This window comes from Volvox carteri (assembly GCF_000143455.1).
Source record: "Volvox carteri f. nagariensis unplaced genomic scaffold VOLCAscaffold_67, whole genome shotgun sequence".
NCBI lineage: Eukaryota > Viridiplantae > Chlorophyta > Chlorophyceae > Chlamydomonadales > Volvocaceae > Volvox > Volvox carteri.
Window position 1 is genome coordinate 631,527 of NW_003307610.1, and position 13,993 is coordinate 645,519.

Consider the following 13,993-nt stretch of genomic DNA (forward strand, 5'->3'; position numbering starts at 1 on the left):
AGAAGGCTTTGTTTCTCCTAAATTAAAAACGGATTTGCACGGTGCTCTCTACGTACTGAAAGAACAAATGCCCATGTAGCGTCAAGCATGTATCATGTACGGAGGGAATGATATTATGGTTCACAAGCCGTTCGAGTCAAGTGCTGCACTTTGAACGGAATCCGCCGTACCTCACATGGTCGCGGTAGGCTCTGTGTGCCCAGGAACTTAGCTGTCAGTTCGATGATTTCTTAGGAAACTGCACCGACTTAGTTCAATGCACTTAGTTCAATGCACGCCAGTCACAGAATTCGGCCCCGGCATGTTCATTGCCCTGGGGTGTGACATCTCAACTGCAAGCATAACCAACCTTGGCGGATTCAGCCACACACATTCACTCTGGGAAAGGGGTCCCTTTATTTCGCACTCATTCCACACACATTCCGTCACGCATATCGACCTAACCGCATATCGGAACCCTTCATTTCAGAGTGTTAGCTGTCATTTTAGAATGAAGACCGTTCATTACAGAATGAAGGGCCCATTAAATGAGCATGTAACTCTTATATCACGAACTAACAAAAGTCCAATCGGCAGATACAGATCGCGGGATACTACAATTATCACCCCCCTGGCTGTTGAGAGCGTAATCGGCCTTCACCTATCTCGGAGTCCCAGTGTGATGTCAGCTTCCACGGGATAACCTGAGCGGTCATCAGTATGACCAGGTAATCCATCCTGATGCATGTAGCGGCAACCCAACCGCTCGGCCACCTCGTCAGGAATATGCTGCCAGCATAACCGTTTATTTTTTAGTTGTTGTTGTTGTTGTTACATGGTCGTGGGTGCGTTCCCCGTACCTGCAAACCACCCCAGTACGAGCCGAGGGCTCAAGGGCTGCCAAATCGCCTATAAGCACCATCCTACCTCGCACTTCCAGCGAAACAAGTGATGAAGTATACTAACGACCAAAGGGAACGATAGAGTTGCGGTGAGACCATATACGTTCCAGCATCCTTGCCAGGCGTTCAGGTTCCCACTTCATAGCGTCCTTCATATGTTCGAAGCGTGGAAAGCCCATATCAGATCTGATTCCGTCGTAAACCGGGCAGTCCAGCAAAATGTGTTTCTCATCCTCGATGTGGCTACCAGTGCCGCAGCAAGGGCATACTAGCTCCTCCCTAGGTATATAACGCCGTCCCTTACGCGTTCTGTTAGCCGCCAGTGCCCAACAGCAAAGCCTAAACTGCATAAGCTTGCGATTCGCCGAACGATAAACATTGTGATGTGCGGGAGCACCTCCTTCCTTTATACATAGCATGCACATGCATCCATGCCGTACCACATCCTTGATGGTACCAGGTGGGTACTACCGGTTTCGGTTTCATCTTTCGATACATACACGCGGCGGTCAGGTCAGCAAGCACACACAGGCGTCCTTAGAGGGAAGGAGGTACGTATGGAGGCGCATGTGCCGGAGAATGGCAGGGCAGCGAAAACGTGTGGAACCCGAATCAATGAAACCCGTTGCACTCCATGATCAACTTTGCCCCGTGTCGGATATGAACCTGCAAACTTGTGATCACAAATCTTTGTCCTTTAAGAGATGGCTTATCTGCCGATGTTGAGATCACCAGGTTACAATCTACAAGCTCCACGCAAGTGTGGGGCCGTCTGTAAAAGCCGGGGGCCTCATGGGAGTGGACATCAATGGCCATTATTGTGGTGCCGGTCGCGAGTGAGGCAGTTTATTAACATCCTCTGAGCATGATGTGCCTGTTGACCTCCCAGACCTACGAGAGAAAACTAGCCACAGCTATATAGGGCCCTTCCACCATGATAGTACAGATTGCTGTCTAGGTACACACACATGCATGCAGGTAAACCTGCCGCCATGCATTTGGCGAGAGAAAATACTGAGCATCAATCAAGGAGAGCTACAAGCAAGCATGTCGACATGCAGATACAAGCCATCTATCCTCAAACCACCCTATCTACTGCAATAATAGTTTCCGTACTGTTGTAAGTACAGGCCAAAACTGTAGGGGTTTAGGGCTTGGGGATTTATTTGTCAACCACACATGCCTCATCTCCCCCGTCAGCTGGAGAAGGAAGCCGTGTTAGCCCCGCACAGCGCTGACCAAGTAAGTGGCTGGGTCTGGTGGGCACTAGTAGGAGCCGCACGACGGTAGGTATTGCGGTGTTGAGCAATTGCGGGCGGTGCAGGGTGTAGTGAGCCGAGCTTCCATGTTGACGGGAGGGACGTGTGTCACACAGCCAGAGGACTGATCATGCGCAGTGAAGCAGTGTGTGAGTGTTCAGAACACCAAACAGCCCATCCGTAGGCGCGTAGTAGCGGTGGACCGGATGAGCCATGGCCGAAGCAGAGCGGGATCCAGTGCTTTCTATGTGTCCTAGAGATCCAGGCACACACTCTGGCCCCAATAAGCGCGCCATTTCAGCTTTTGGCCACGGACATACGAGCATGTAGAAGCATGTATTAATTATATGTTTATTTCACTTGTTGTCATCCTTGGCTTTCCGAGTAGAATTCGGAGTGCACCTGTGCCGGAGTGGTCTAACGGGTGGGTCTCAAGCAATGAGATTGGGTTTTCCCATAGCGAAAGCTGCGTGAGTTCGAATCTCACCAGGTGTAGATGTTTTGGCACGTTAGGGAAGCGAGTCACTACCCAAGTGTGTGCGGATGCGTTCGACGGCTGGGAACGGAAAGCCGTAGGCAGGTTGTGTTTGCACGTGCCAAGCACTGCCCATCCGTGCTGACCTAGATGAAAGGAGATGCAAGGAGATGGACCCGGTTTTAGTGACCCTTAAGCCGAACAGGAATGGAGTTGACACCACCGTTGATCCAGCAGATTCCACTGGTAATGGGTGCTGGGCCCGAAAGTCACGTGCTTCATAGAAGTCGTCATGGGGGAAAAGAGTGAGGGTGCCCGAACCTCCGGGAAGGAGGGGTCGGCCAGGCTAGTGGCCACGGGTGAAGCTATACCCTCCAACTTAACACTTCCATACGGGCGGTATAAGCCACACCGACACAGGTGTCAAGCATGTCGGGGTCAGGCAAGAAGGACAGCACCAACCTACCGAGTTAACCACCCTGCACAGCTCAGCAGCAGTTTGTCCAGTTCGGGCCTGTGTAGCAGCTTGCCGCTGGAAAGGCCTTCCAGGCTTAGGGCCTAATGTATAAGCGACGGTCGACGACATATGCTTAAATCATCTTTTCACGTCTTTATGACTCATAGAGCGGCCACATGACTCACAGCATATCTGTGGAAGGGTGTAAGGGTTGTGATGAGGTTAGATCATGGAGACAAGATTTATTTGCACAAGCACATCCATACGCTGTCGCATCCTGTCACATGTGGGAGGTTTGGATCGTACAAAGCATGACCTTACGACCAATGACACATCCATAGCAATAATTTACGTTCGGTCAGTTGGGGCCCTATCAGCACCAGGCCCTTCCGGCCGGGGTTGGGCCTGAAGATGGAGACGTGAAAACGATGATCAAGTAAACAGTGGCGTTGTTTAACGGCACCAGCCACAAGCGACATTACACTGCTGCAACTGTACGGAACGTACAATATACCCGATTTGTCTGTCATGTCCCCCAAAGTCCCTTGCGAGCAATTTTTAGCATCCACTACAGCTCATGTTATGCTTCCAGGAGGAAACCCGAAGCCACACCAAAGTACGGCTCAGCATGGAAGTCATCCTTCATTATTCCTCCCGTTGGCAGCAGGGGTGCAGGCACTGCGTGCATGATCCCTCACAATCAGGATGGCAATAACGGCTTGCGTCACGCAGCTCTGTTTAGGGCTTAAGGGCTATGGTTTTCCAGTCATCTTCTCCCTTGTCCCTGTATCATTCAGTCCGGCGCAAGCTTCATCTAGCCTTTGCTTCCGTCTCGTCCTTGCCTGCTGTGCATATTGCCTAAAGTGCCTTAACCCTGAAACCCTAAGCCTCCTCACTTGCTTACACAAGTAAGCAAGTGTTCAAATGTTTGAATGTATTTCAGGGGGGAAAAGACCGTCATGGATCACGGATGCCACATGCCGCGTCAACAGCTTGACTTCGAAGGTAATTGGGTCGGCTGACCCGACACACACAAACACACACAATCGCTTTGGTAATTGTGACACACACAGCCCACAGGACATACATACAAGAGCGACTGTTGCGCCATGGCACCATTGAGGTGTGTGGATGTGCTGATGGTCCATGCTGGGGCTTCTGTGTAAGAGAGAGAGAAGCAGTCTCGCCACCTTTGCGTTTGATACCCTAAAACACTGAAAACCCTAAGTAAACATACCCCAAGTACTTCGCTTCCTATCATGTTCCATAGACTCCGACACCCTGGTTTACATGTCACTTGGAAAGACCAGGGTAACTACCTCACATGTCCCTGTGGGCCCCGTGCACCCCCTGGCCCCCCGTGCTCTCCCCATAGGTGTGTAAAATGCGACGACTCACATCCATAGTTACATCGTTGGTGATGGCTGCCAAGTCCTTGCTGCCCCCACCAATGATGCAGTCACCAGATGAGGACCATAAGCTGCTGGCCATGCGGCCGGCCATGTACAGATGGTGGTGACATCAGTGGTGGTGGTAATGGAGTGTTTGCCAGGATGTTATACCATGACTTCAGAAAAGTATGGATTGGTGGATGGAGATCCCCCATGATATACCCATGAGACTGTCACGGGAGCAGTGGTGCATGAGTTCAGGTTGCCATCATTGGCAGTGGCAGCAGGGTTCTCAACCGTGATGATATCATTCAGCATACCTTCGTTGTCAAAGGAGGCATAGAAGTCATGACTGGTATCGGCCAGCTCAAAGATGGTGTCCCGCGGGGAGCTGAGGCCCACAAAGGAGTCCTGCAGGTTGTTGCCACGACAGAAGTACAGCTTGATGGTGTCACTGCTGACCTTTGTTTTGGCGGTACCCTCGATGCCCTCCAAGTTGTGCTCCATGATACATTAATGTATCAATATTGGCTTCTCATGTTTGTGGGAAGGCTGGTTCTTGGACTATGGAAGTGCGAGTACTGATTTTGTCGTACGATCTGTCTCGTACTGTTGCATGCTATTTGTTCTGGTCACAATCCTGTTATGGCTAGTCACTGCTAGTCACCATGTTGTTACTTTGGGTTGTGCTTTTGTTCTCACCATCACCTCCTCTGGTTGGGTGCACTTGCTTTCTTTACGTGTCTGCTTCGTAATCCGCCGGGCCTGTACTGCACGGTGTTTTGAGCCTAAGTGTCCTGGCCGGCCACTGGTCCAACTAAAATATGACATCCTTGGGGAATGGGGGATAGAGTAGGATCGAGCCGATCAGCGCAATGTAATCACGACATGGCAGCAGAGGACAAGAAGCGGAACTTGAAGGTTGCCACTGTCAGCAAAGGGGATCTCGTTGTCGAGCTCCGGCTATGACAAGCTCATGAAGCCGTCTTTGACCAACAAATGCGGCCCTGGCAGTTCACATTTTTGGGGCAAAGGCAACCTCCGCCAGGGCACATCGGATGGCATGAAGACTTGCAGCACCAACAAATCAGCCACTTGCAACTACTGCAGGAAGACCTTCAGCGGTGGTGCTAGGAAGGCTAGTCACCATAGGCATTATTGACTCAGTGCACGGACTTGAATGTCTACATCGCATGGCTCTGCATGGACCTGTAGCGGCCCTGTTTGGGCTTCTTAGGTACCTGTGACCCATGGGTCAGATTGCCTGCAGTGGCGAGTACAACCATATTTCTCAACGATTGATATTTGGGTTTTGCGTATTACATGATGTGTGGGACAGGGGGGCATATCTTCACCCGTGGCCGCTACCTGGCGAAACCTGCCTTCCCCTGTATTTCAGGGCACCCTCATCTAGTCACCCTAGTCAACTTCTCAGTGGATCGCTCAGGTTCTGCATCCACCACCGGCATCCAATGGAATCTGCCGGATTGATGGAGGCTCAACTACATTCCTGGTCAGCCTGCAAGTTAACTTTATCCCAGGTCACCACCGTAACACCATCCAAACCCGTCCTCAACTAGGGGCACTATACCTAGTTGAGGACTAGGGGCACTATACACCTTCCACCATCAGAAGGATTTTCGACCCTAATAGGTCTCGATCCTGGGATCCCGGGGGCATTGGTGCATGCTCTACCAGTACTGCCTTACCTATGTATTATAGGCATATAAAAGTATTATATTATATTCGTATCAGCATAGTCGTCCAGTATGTATCGATATGTGTTGTATCACGTCTTTTTGTAGTATCCTGGGTATCGCGGGATCTGTCATCCACCGATTGGTTCTTTTCTGTCTTTTTGCAGACCCAGGATACTACAATATGCGATATCGATATAAGCATGCAGGTGTTTCGACAGCTGGTTCCTATAGTATGCCACAGCCTTTACAATATTCCCTCGAATATCATCCACCGATACATCCTATCTGCCCCCCTGGTGCCAGACCTCCGTCAGCCATCGGTGATCCTCAATTCACTACTTCTGTCACCACAAATGAGTCATCTCAGTCATTTTCCGCAGTACAATAATCAATTTATCAGTTTAGTGTTCCCCAGCAGTTAGGTGCTCCACAGCGACACGGCACCTTGGCCTCGGGATGGTCCTCCTCCTTGAAGCAGTGGTCGAATGTAAGTTCCTGTAAGTTCCTGACCAGCACAGATGTCTGTATGGACACAAAACACAAGCCGCATTCACCCCCCTCGAACTTCAGCACCTGTGTGGGGGTGTCACAGCGCACAGTGAGGGGTGTACAGACGCACTGAAAACCCCCATCAACCACCTTCCACCCGTACCCCACTCCCACTTGCCACCCCGAGCCATACAGCCCCCTGTAGCCCCACCTTCATGTAGCGGGAGGGGCTACAAGAGTGGTTGGTGAAGCGGCCGTAGTGGCCCAGATGGGTGCTGTCCAGAACCACCTCCCCATGTCATGTGAAAAGAGGAAGCAGTCACAACCTGCACCCAAAGAATGAACGAGTTAAGCTGTTGCCAAGGAAAGAGTGTACATGAAGCAAAACTGACCAGTCAGCGGTTGTGAAGAAGCAGTCCTCGTGATGATGTTGTGATGACGACCGTGGAAACCTACCTAGCCGCCAAAAGTAAAATAAGAGCGGAAAAAGCAGTAGAGCCAAGCCGTAACGGTAGGTTTAAAGGTGGCGAAAAAAGTAGTAAAAAAACTGATGATGTGAGCTGTTATGTAGTTTGCCACCGGCCTGGCAGCGGCATTGACGAGGTTGGACCAAAGCTGGCTGATAAGCTGGTGTTGTATAGTTCAGACGACACAACCATATAATGGGGGCGTTGAAAGATACCGATTGAGACAAGTGTCTTGAATAAATAGTCATCAGAGACTCCACTTGGGCCTCGTGCCAATAAGTCCCCAGTACAACTGGGCGGCGTGGTATCCAGCAGCCATAGTTCACAGGAACTACTCTTGCTCGGTCAGGCAAAACAGGGATGCAGGTCTCAGCTTTACATAGGTAAAACCCCCGCCCATACGCGGGTATGGATTTCCACAGCGGTGAGGCATTAAGGTGGCGGACGACTGACAGTAGTCACTTTAGCCGCCTGCAGCTAACAGTAGCCGCAACACGCCCATATGCAGACATGGACTTCTGCAGCAGTGCGGCACTCGAATGGCAGACGACTAACAGCAGTCACTTTAGCCGCCTGCACCCATATGCAGATAATGACTTCCACAGCAGTGCGGCATTCAGTTGGTGGATGACTAACACTAGTAGCTTTAGCTGCTGCAGCTAACAGTAGCCGCAAGTAAACTAATAGCAGTATTAGTTAAACCTGTAATCATCGACAGTGGGATTGACGGGTATCAGTTAGTAACAGTGATGTTAGGTAAATCGGACCGGACGAGTGTAAGAGGGATCAGCTCCCCTAGCATCTCCCAACTGATCAGTTGTCATGAGTACTATTTGCCTGGTGTTAAATTGGTGCGAATTGCTAGGAGGTGGGAACTCCCCGGATCGAATCCGGTTGCGAACATATCACACACCAGGCTAGATGCAGCATTCTCTTACCCCCAAGGTGGATGCCCGGGTGGGCGAGAGGTCTACCAGCTGAGTAAAATCAAAAGTCCTCCATCTCGGACGGGGACTGACGAAATGTCAACAACCAAACAAACTAACAATCCTACGGGATCTCAAACAACCTAAAATCCTACGGGATATGCCTGTAGGATTTTCGGGGCCCGAGGATGTTCACTCGAGGGGGGGAGGAATGTAAGAGGGATCAGCTCCCCTAGCATCTCCCAACTGAGTACTCTTTGCCTGGTGTTACAACGAGCTAACCACCGACAATCAGGATTCGGAGCCCAAACCGTTGCAGAAAACCTTTACAGGATACAACAGCTGGTAATAAAAAGCTGGTGACATGCAAGAGCTCCTCCCAACCCCCAAACACACACCTGACCCGACCGACCCAATTATCCTAGCCCGGCCAGCCGACTGACACAACGTGATACACCGGCAAAGCTTGAACCTCCTCGAAATCACCTGGCCAGGCAGCAGAATGGCGGCGGGCAAAGGCACATGCGAGGCTGAGTTTTTGCAAGGTTGTGAGCAGCGCGTGATGAAGAAAAGAAGCATGTGAGTGTCACTGAAAGGACCAGTATAAAGCTGGCAGACTGGTGAAGCCCTAAAAAACCTATGTGAAAGCGGAAGATGACGTAGGGAGTGAAAACGAAACAGAAATATAACGACGGTGCAGGATGATGCAGGTGGTGTCGTACTGGATGACGGAATTGACAAGGTGATGATGCAATGGACAATGTGTATGCTGGCAGGAACACAAAGAAGCTAGAAATGGAAAAACTGGGGTGGAAAGAACCCATAAGAAAAACCAAAGGGAGGAGAGGCAGTTGGTCGAAAAAGAAGCGCATGTCTCATGGTGTGTGTGGGAGGGGGGTTGAGGAGGTGGGGGGAGGGGGAAGACGAACCACGAGCGAGTGAAGATGATGCCAAGGGGGCGGGGGGAGGGGGCATTGAATGGATGTGTAGTTCGAGGGTTTGGGCGGAAGAGAGGAAGGGGAGACGAGGATGGGGTGGGTACAACCCTAGGGGGCCCAATGGGGTCTGAAAGAGGTAGTGGGGGATAGTGAGGCTAAAAAGCACTCACCACACCACCACCACCAGTGGCAGGGCCATGAGAAGCCACGAGATGCTGCTTGAGGGTGCACCGCCTTTTTACCACTTGTGTCTTACCCTGCGCCTATGTACCTCCATCAAACCCGCCTCTCCGGGTTGCACCACCTTTCCACGGAACTCCGTGACAATGGCATCCTGAGAGGCACATCCACGTGCATGTACATGGGTGGGTGGGGGGTGGGGGTGAGGGGAGTAGGTGGCAGTGAGGGTGGAGGTGTTTCAACCCCAGAGAGGTCTAGGTGGACAGGTACGTTTGGGCAGCAAGACATGGGGTATGACAGGGTGGGGTGAGGTGCAATCCAGTGTAGCTTCTGTAGGTGTATGTATTCGGGGGTGTATGTATCTCATACACCCCCTCCCTCCCTCTCCCCCCCCCTTCCGACTACCATCCAGTCCCAGGTTCCAGACCTCAAAGGTCCGGGAGACTCAACCCATAAACCCCACCTCTACAGGCCCCACCACACAACCCCTGCACACCCCTGAAAACTGCGGAATATCTGTACGGGCCAATATTCCCCAGCCATGGATGCCTGACTTGCCAAATGCAATGCGGGATGGCTAGAACTTGAGTGCCACGCCTCCCACCTAACTGCCTTTTTGCGGTGCTTGTGGGGTTCCCAACCCCAGAGCAATGGTAGGGGCAGTGGTGGGCGGGGTGGTGGCCGCAATGTCAGCAGGTCGGTCAGTCTCTGGCCCCAGCAGCATCGATATGGCTGTTGTCCTGTCGTCATCTTCACCATCCACAGTGGCAGGGTGCCCCTTGTTGGTGTTGTTGCCTCCGGGCTTAACTGCCACGACCACCATTTCAGAGTCTGCCGCGGCTGGTGAAGCATCAATGCTGGTTGCTGTTGTGGTTATGGTTGCTGTCCATGTTGCTGTTGTGGTTGCTGTTGTGACTGGTGTTGGTTATCTCCCCTCATCTTTTTTCACCTCCACCTTGCTGTCCATGTCACTCATATCCCGGGAATGTACAACATTGGCGCCATTCAACGCCGCCACCTGGGTCCCAATAACTGCCACGGTGGTGGCCACCGTGATGCAGCTTTTCTACCTGTGGACCAGCCCTGCCAGACAATGCCCCCATGGTTTTGGTGCTCCAGGTCCTGGTAAAGCTCCATCCCTGCTGCTCAATAGAGCTCACGGGTCGGGGCCTACCCATCTGCAGCAATGCGGTGCTTTGAACAGCTGTGAACTATCAGCCAGCTGGCAAGCGTCTCCCTGGCGGTGTGTGGAGAGCAGGGGCCCAAAGCACCATGAGGGTTATACAAAGTTTTAAGGCTGTAAAGTGTTGTGGCATACTTGCAAATTTACCTTAGACTCTGGCACTTCGCCACTAGGCATGTCTATCTTTGGTTAACCTGTTGCAGGAATCTGGATTATGGTGCTCTTGTTATAATCGTGACACTTGTCATTGTTAGACCTGCTTGAGTTACGATTGCCTCGATTGGTGGTTCTTTGCAACTCTCTTCCCAGGTTGTACAGATTGCTGTACAAGTCGTCATGTTTGCTGAGGCATTTAGTCGCAAGACGCTAACCATTTAGTCTCTCTTCGTTTACTAATTGGTATTTTCACTACCACAAAAACTATGGAGGTGATACAACAGAGTCGTATCGAGACGTTCAATCTCTACTAGATCTTCCGCACATAAACTCGTTTGTCCGAGTCCTACAGTGTTGGAGCGCTCGCGGCGGCTCTTCAAAACATTAATGATTTGCTCGCTAAGGCATGATTCGTCCGAACGAAGGAAGAGCATCTTCAACGGTGCTCGACGTTTTGCGCCAGGAACAGCTTTACGCCAAGCAGCCCAAGTGGTTTCCTTTAAGAAGGTTCGCATGGATTTTAAGAAGACTGCTGCGGTGCGTGACTGGCCTGTCCCAACTTCCGGAATCTACTACCGTAGTGCTACTTATAGTTCGTGCTACAATAATTCGGGAGGCACCACGAATATGTAGCACGTACAAATTCTAAGGTATCCCAAGGGACCGCAGCCCCGAAATATCGTACCCTCCGAAGCCGGTCGATCAAACTTCGCAAAAACTAGGATTTCAAGGCGGAAATCAGCTCTTAAATACATAAAATATAGTCATAAACGTAGGACATGAACAACGCTGGAAAACGTGCAAGACAGGCAACCCTGCTTCAATGCGGGATGAAACCGCTAGCACCAAACGCTCCGGTGAGCGACCGAGCTGGATTTGCACCAGTTGCATCCAGCTGCGTCGTAATGCCTTTTACGTCGGGGTTTCAACCACATGAAGACACGTTTCAGTAGCAACCACCCAAACACTGTATTGGCCCGGCCGGTTGGTTATTAGGTCGTTGCCACTGGTACTCTACTGTACGATCGGTCCAGAATTTGCTAGGGCGTTTTCAAGGTGCGAAAATGGTGAGAGACCATGAGCCTAAGGGTTCCCGGTGGAGGGAGACTGACTGGAAGCTGCAGTTTGAAAAGCCCCGAAACTTTGGAAGGGGCCCCGAAATTTGTATCATGCCCGCAAAATCTGGTCCGGCCTTCCCCGAAATTCAAAGAGGACGTACAAATTTCAGAAAGTTTTTTGACCCCTCCCCGAACAAAGCGATCACGAACTATAAGTAGCACTACGGTACGAAAGTTCCTGAGTCTTATCAATTACTTTCATAAGTTTATTGACAATTACTCGTCCCTTGCTGCGCCATTAACGGGTGTAACGCGTAAGGGTGCGCTTGGACTGCTGAATGTCAGACTGCTTTGATGCCGTTAAACGTGCCGTTGCGAATTACATAATGCTGTGTTTTCCTGATTACTCTCAGCGGTTCCATGTTGTGCTGATTGACTGTTGAACCTCCTGCGGAACCGCCACCTTCACCGTCTGATACGCCACCTCCTCCCTCTTTTGACGACGATGTGCGTCAAAAGAGGGTATGGGCATCCGTTCTGGGTGAATTTGCCGCTGAGTTGCACCTGCGTGCGGTTCTCCTGGAGAAAGCACATTTATTTCTTGAGCAATTACCGACGTCGACTGTAGTTATAATAGCCATCCCTTACCTTAAGGCTATCAGCCTAAGCGTTGGGCCGTGAGGCCGAGTAAAGGGAGGGTCTCGACCATGAAGGGCAGTTTAAACATAAGAACGCAAAGAGATACATGAAAGCGGAGTTCCAAGACCTTGCTGCTCGAATTGTGACAGCAAGGTCTTGGACCCTGAACACTAGTATAGTGTTACAAAAGTGTCTGACCTAAGCACTTCACCAGGGTGGCTTAAACGTGGCCCACCTGCTGCCATCTACATTCCTGGAGTCTTGCTGTACTGTGAAGATTGTATGCTACATTGTGATAGCCTGATAGAAACTGAGTTTGAACAGTTAACAAATACTGTTTGTAATTGATTAACCTTGTAAGGTTAGTAATTTCAGGACCATACCGTTACTGTGATCAACCTTTGATAGCTTATGATATTCGTACTATTTTGCTGCAGCCAATCTGATTGTGAGGGTGAAGGATTTGATATTTTGGGTTTAAACTTCTAATGTGGAGGTTATTATGCATTATTCTTGAGCAAGGTTTTGGTGACTTCCCCTACGAACACGGAGGGGGGTTAAGAAACTTAGGAGAATGCTTAAGAACGATAAGAATGTCTGAAAAACACGGGGGCGGCGGGTGTGCATTCTTAAACATTCTTCCACTGGGATTGAGCGGTTTTATGTAAGTATGTCATATAAGTATGCATCAGCCATGAAACCATTCTGTAATGAATGCCTGATGGAGCTCTTATAGTTCCCGGATAGGTAATATATCACAGTGATTGCAAAACAGTGAACATACCATGAAATTTCATGAAAACCATCAACATGTGTCTGGGTCTAGACCTTAGATCTAACAATGCGAGATCTAACAGGTTTAGACCTGTTAGATGGATTAGCGAGTTTATAGATATCTATGGCTACATCGATGGCTACACCATAATTAGCCAGGTGCAGCTGTCAATGGAGGTTTTGGTGAATTCGGTCACTGGCACTCAAGGGACACCCAAGGGACACCCAAATAACAGGGAAGAGACACCAAGGGGACATGGATGGGACACCCAATTGGGTGTCCCTCGCAAGGGACATCAAAGCGACACCCAAGGGGCACGGGAGGGATACCCAAGGGCACCAAAGGGACACCAAAGGGACACACGGAAGGGACACCCAAGGGACATGGAAGAGACACCCAAGGGACACCCAAGAGACACCCAAAAGACAGGGGAAGAGACACCAAAGGGACATGGAAGAGACACCAAAGAGGACACCTAAGGACACGTGGAAGGGACACCCAAGGAACACCAAAGGGATGCCCAAGGGGCACCAAAGGACACCCGAGGGACACCCGAGGGACACCAAAGGGACACATGGAAGGGACACCAAAGGGACATGGAAGAGACACCCAAGGGACACCCAAGGAACACAGGAGGGATACCCAAGGGCACCAAAGGACACCCAAGGGACACCCAAAAGACAGGAAAGAGACACCAAAGGGACACCAAAGGACATGTAGAAGGTACACCCAAATGACACCCTTAGAACAGTATAAGAACATTCTAATGATTATTCAATTTTTTTTATCAATTTGGCTGGGCTAAGAACGACTTTAGAACGTTCTTAACCCCCCTCCGTGTTCCTAGGGTTCAAAGCTAGCTCTCTCTGCTGTGGGTACGTATGCGCCATGCAAACATTCGGTATTACTGTTGGCTCTTCCTTTGCGTTTGAAAGGCTCCATGCAATGGGAGGGGAAATTGAAGGGGGATTAATACATCTGGGGGGATGCAAGCAAGGAAGGGATGGTTCATAAGGGTA

General features: G+C 50.6%; 2 protein-coding genes across 2 annotated transcripts in view; both read right to left on the reverse strand.

Moving 5' to 3' along the window:
• Positions 1-6,392: 6,392 nt before the first annotated feature.
• VOLCADRAFT_107494 (uncharacterized protein) lies at positions 6,393-10,523 on the reverse strand (the record flags this gene model as incomplete). Its single annotated transcript, XM_002956969.1, has 6 exons — positions 6,393-6,736; positions 6,864-6,978; positions 7,045-7,821; positions 8,444-8,531; positions 9,240-9,317; positions 10,494-10,523. 4 exons carry the CDS (start codon positions 10,521-10,523, stop codon positions 7,766-7,768), a joined length of 252 nt encoding a protein of 83 aa, XP_002957015.1. The 3' UTR covers positions 6,393-6,736; positions 6,864-6,978; positions 7,045-7,765.
• A 2,176-nt stretch (positions 10,524-12,699) lies between these two features.
• The window catches only part of VOLCADRAFT_98062 (uncharacterized protein), a gene marked incomplete at both ends in the record, with an annotated part of 12,573 nt that continues 11,279 nt past the window's right edge, over positions 12,700-13,993 (reverse strand). The window contains one exon of the mRNA XM_002956970.1: positions 12,700-12,737. Coding sequence (XP_002957016.1) covers positions 12,700-12,737 — 38 coding nt within the window. The remainder of the gene's footprint in view (positions 12,738-13,993) is intronic.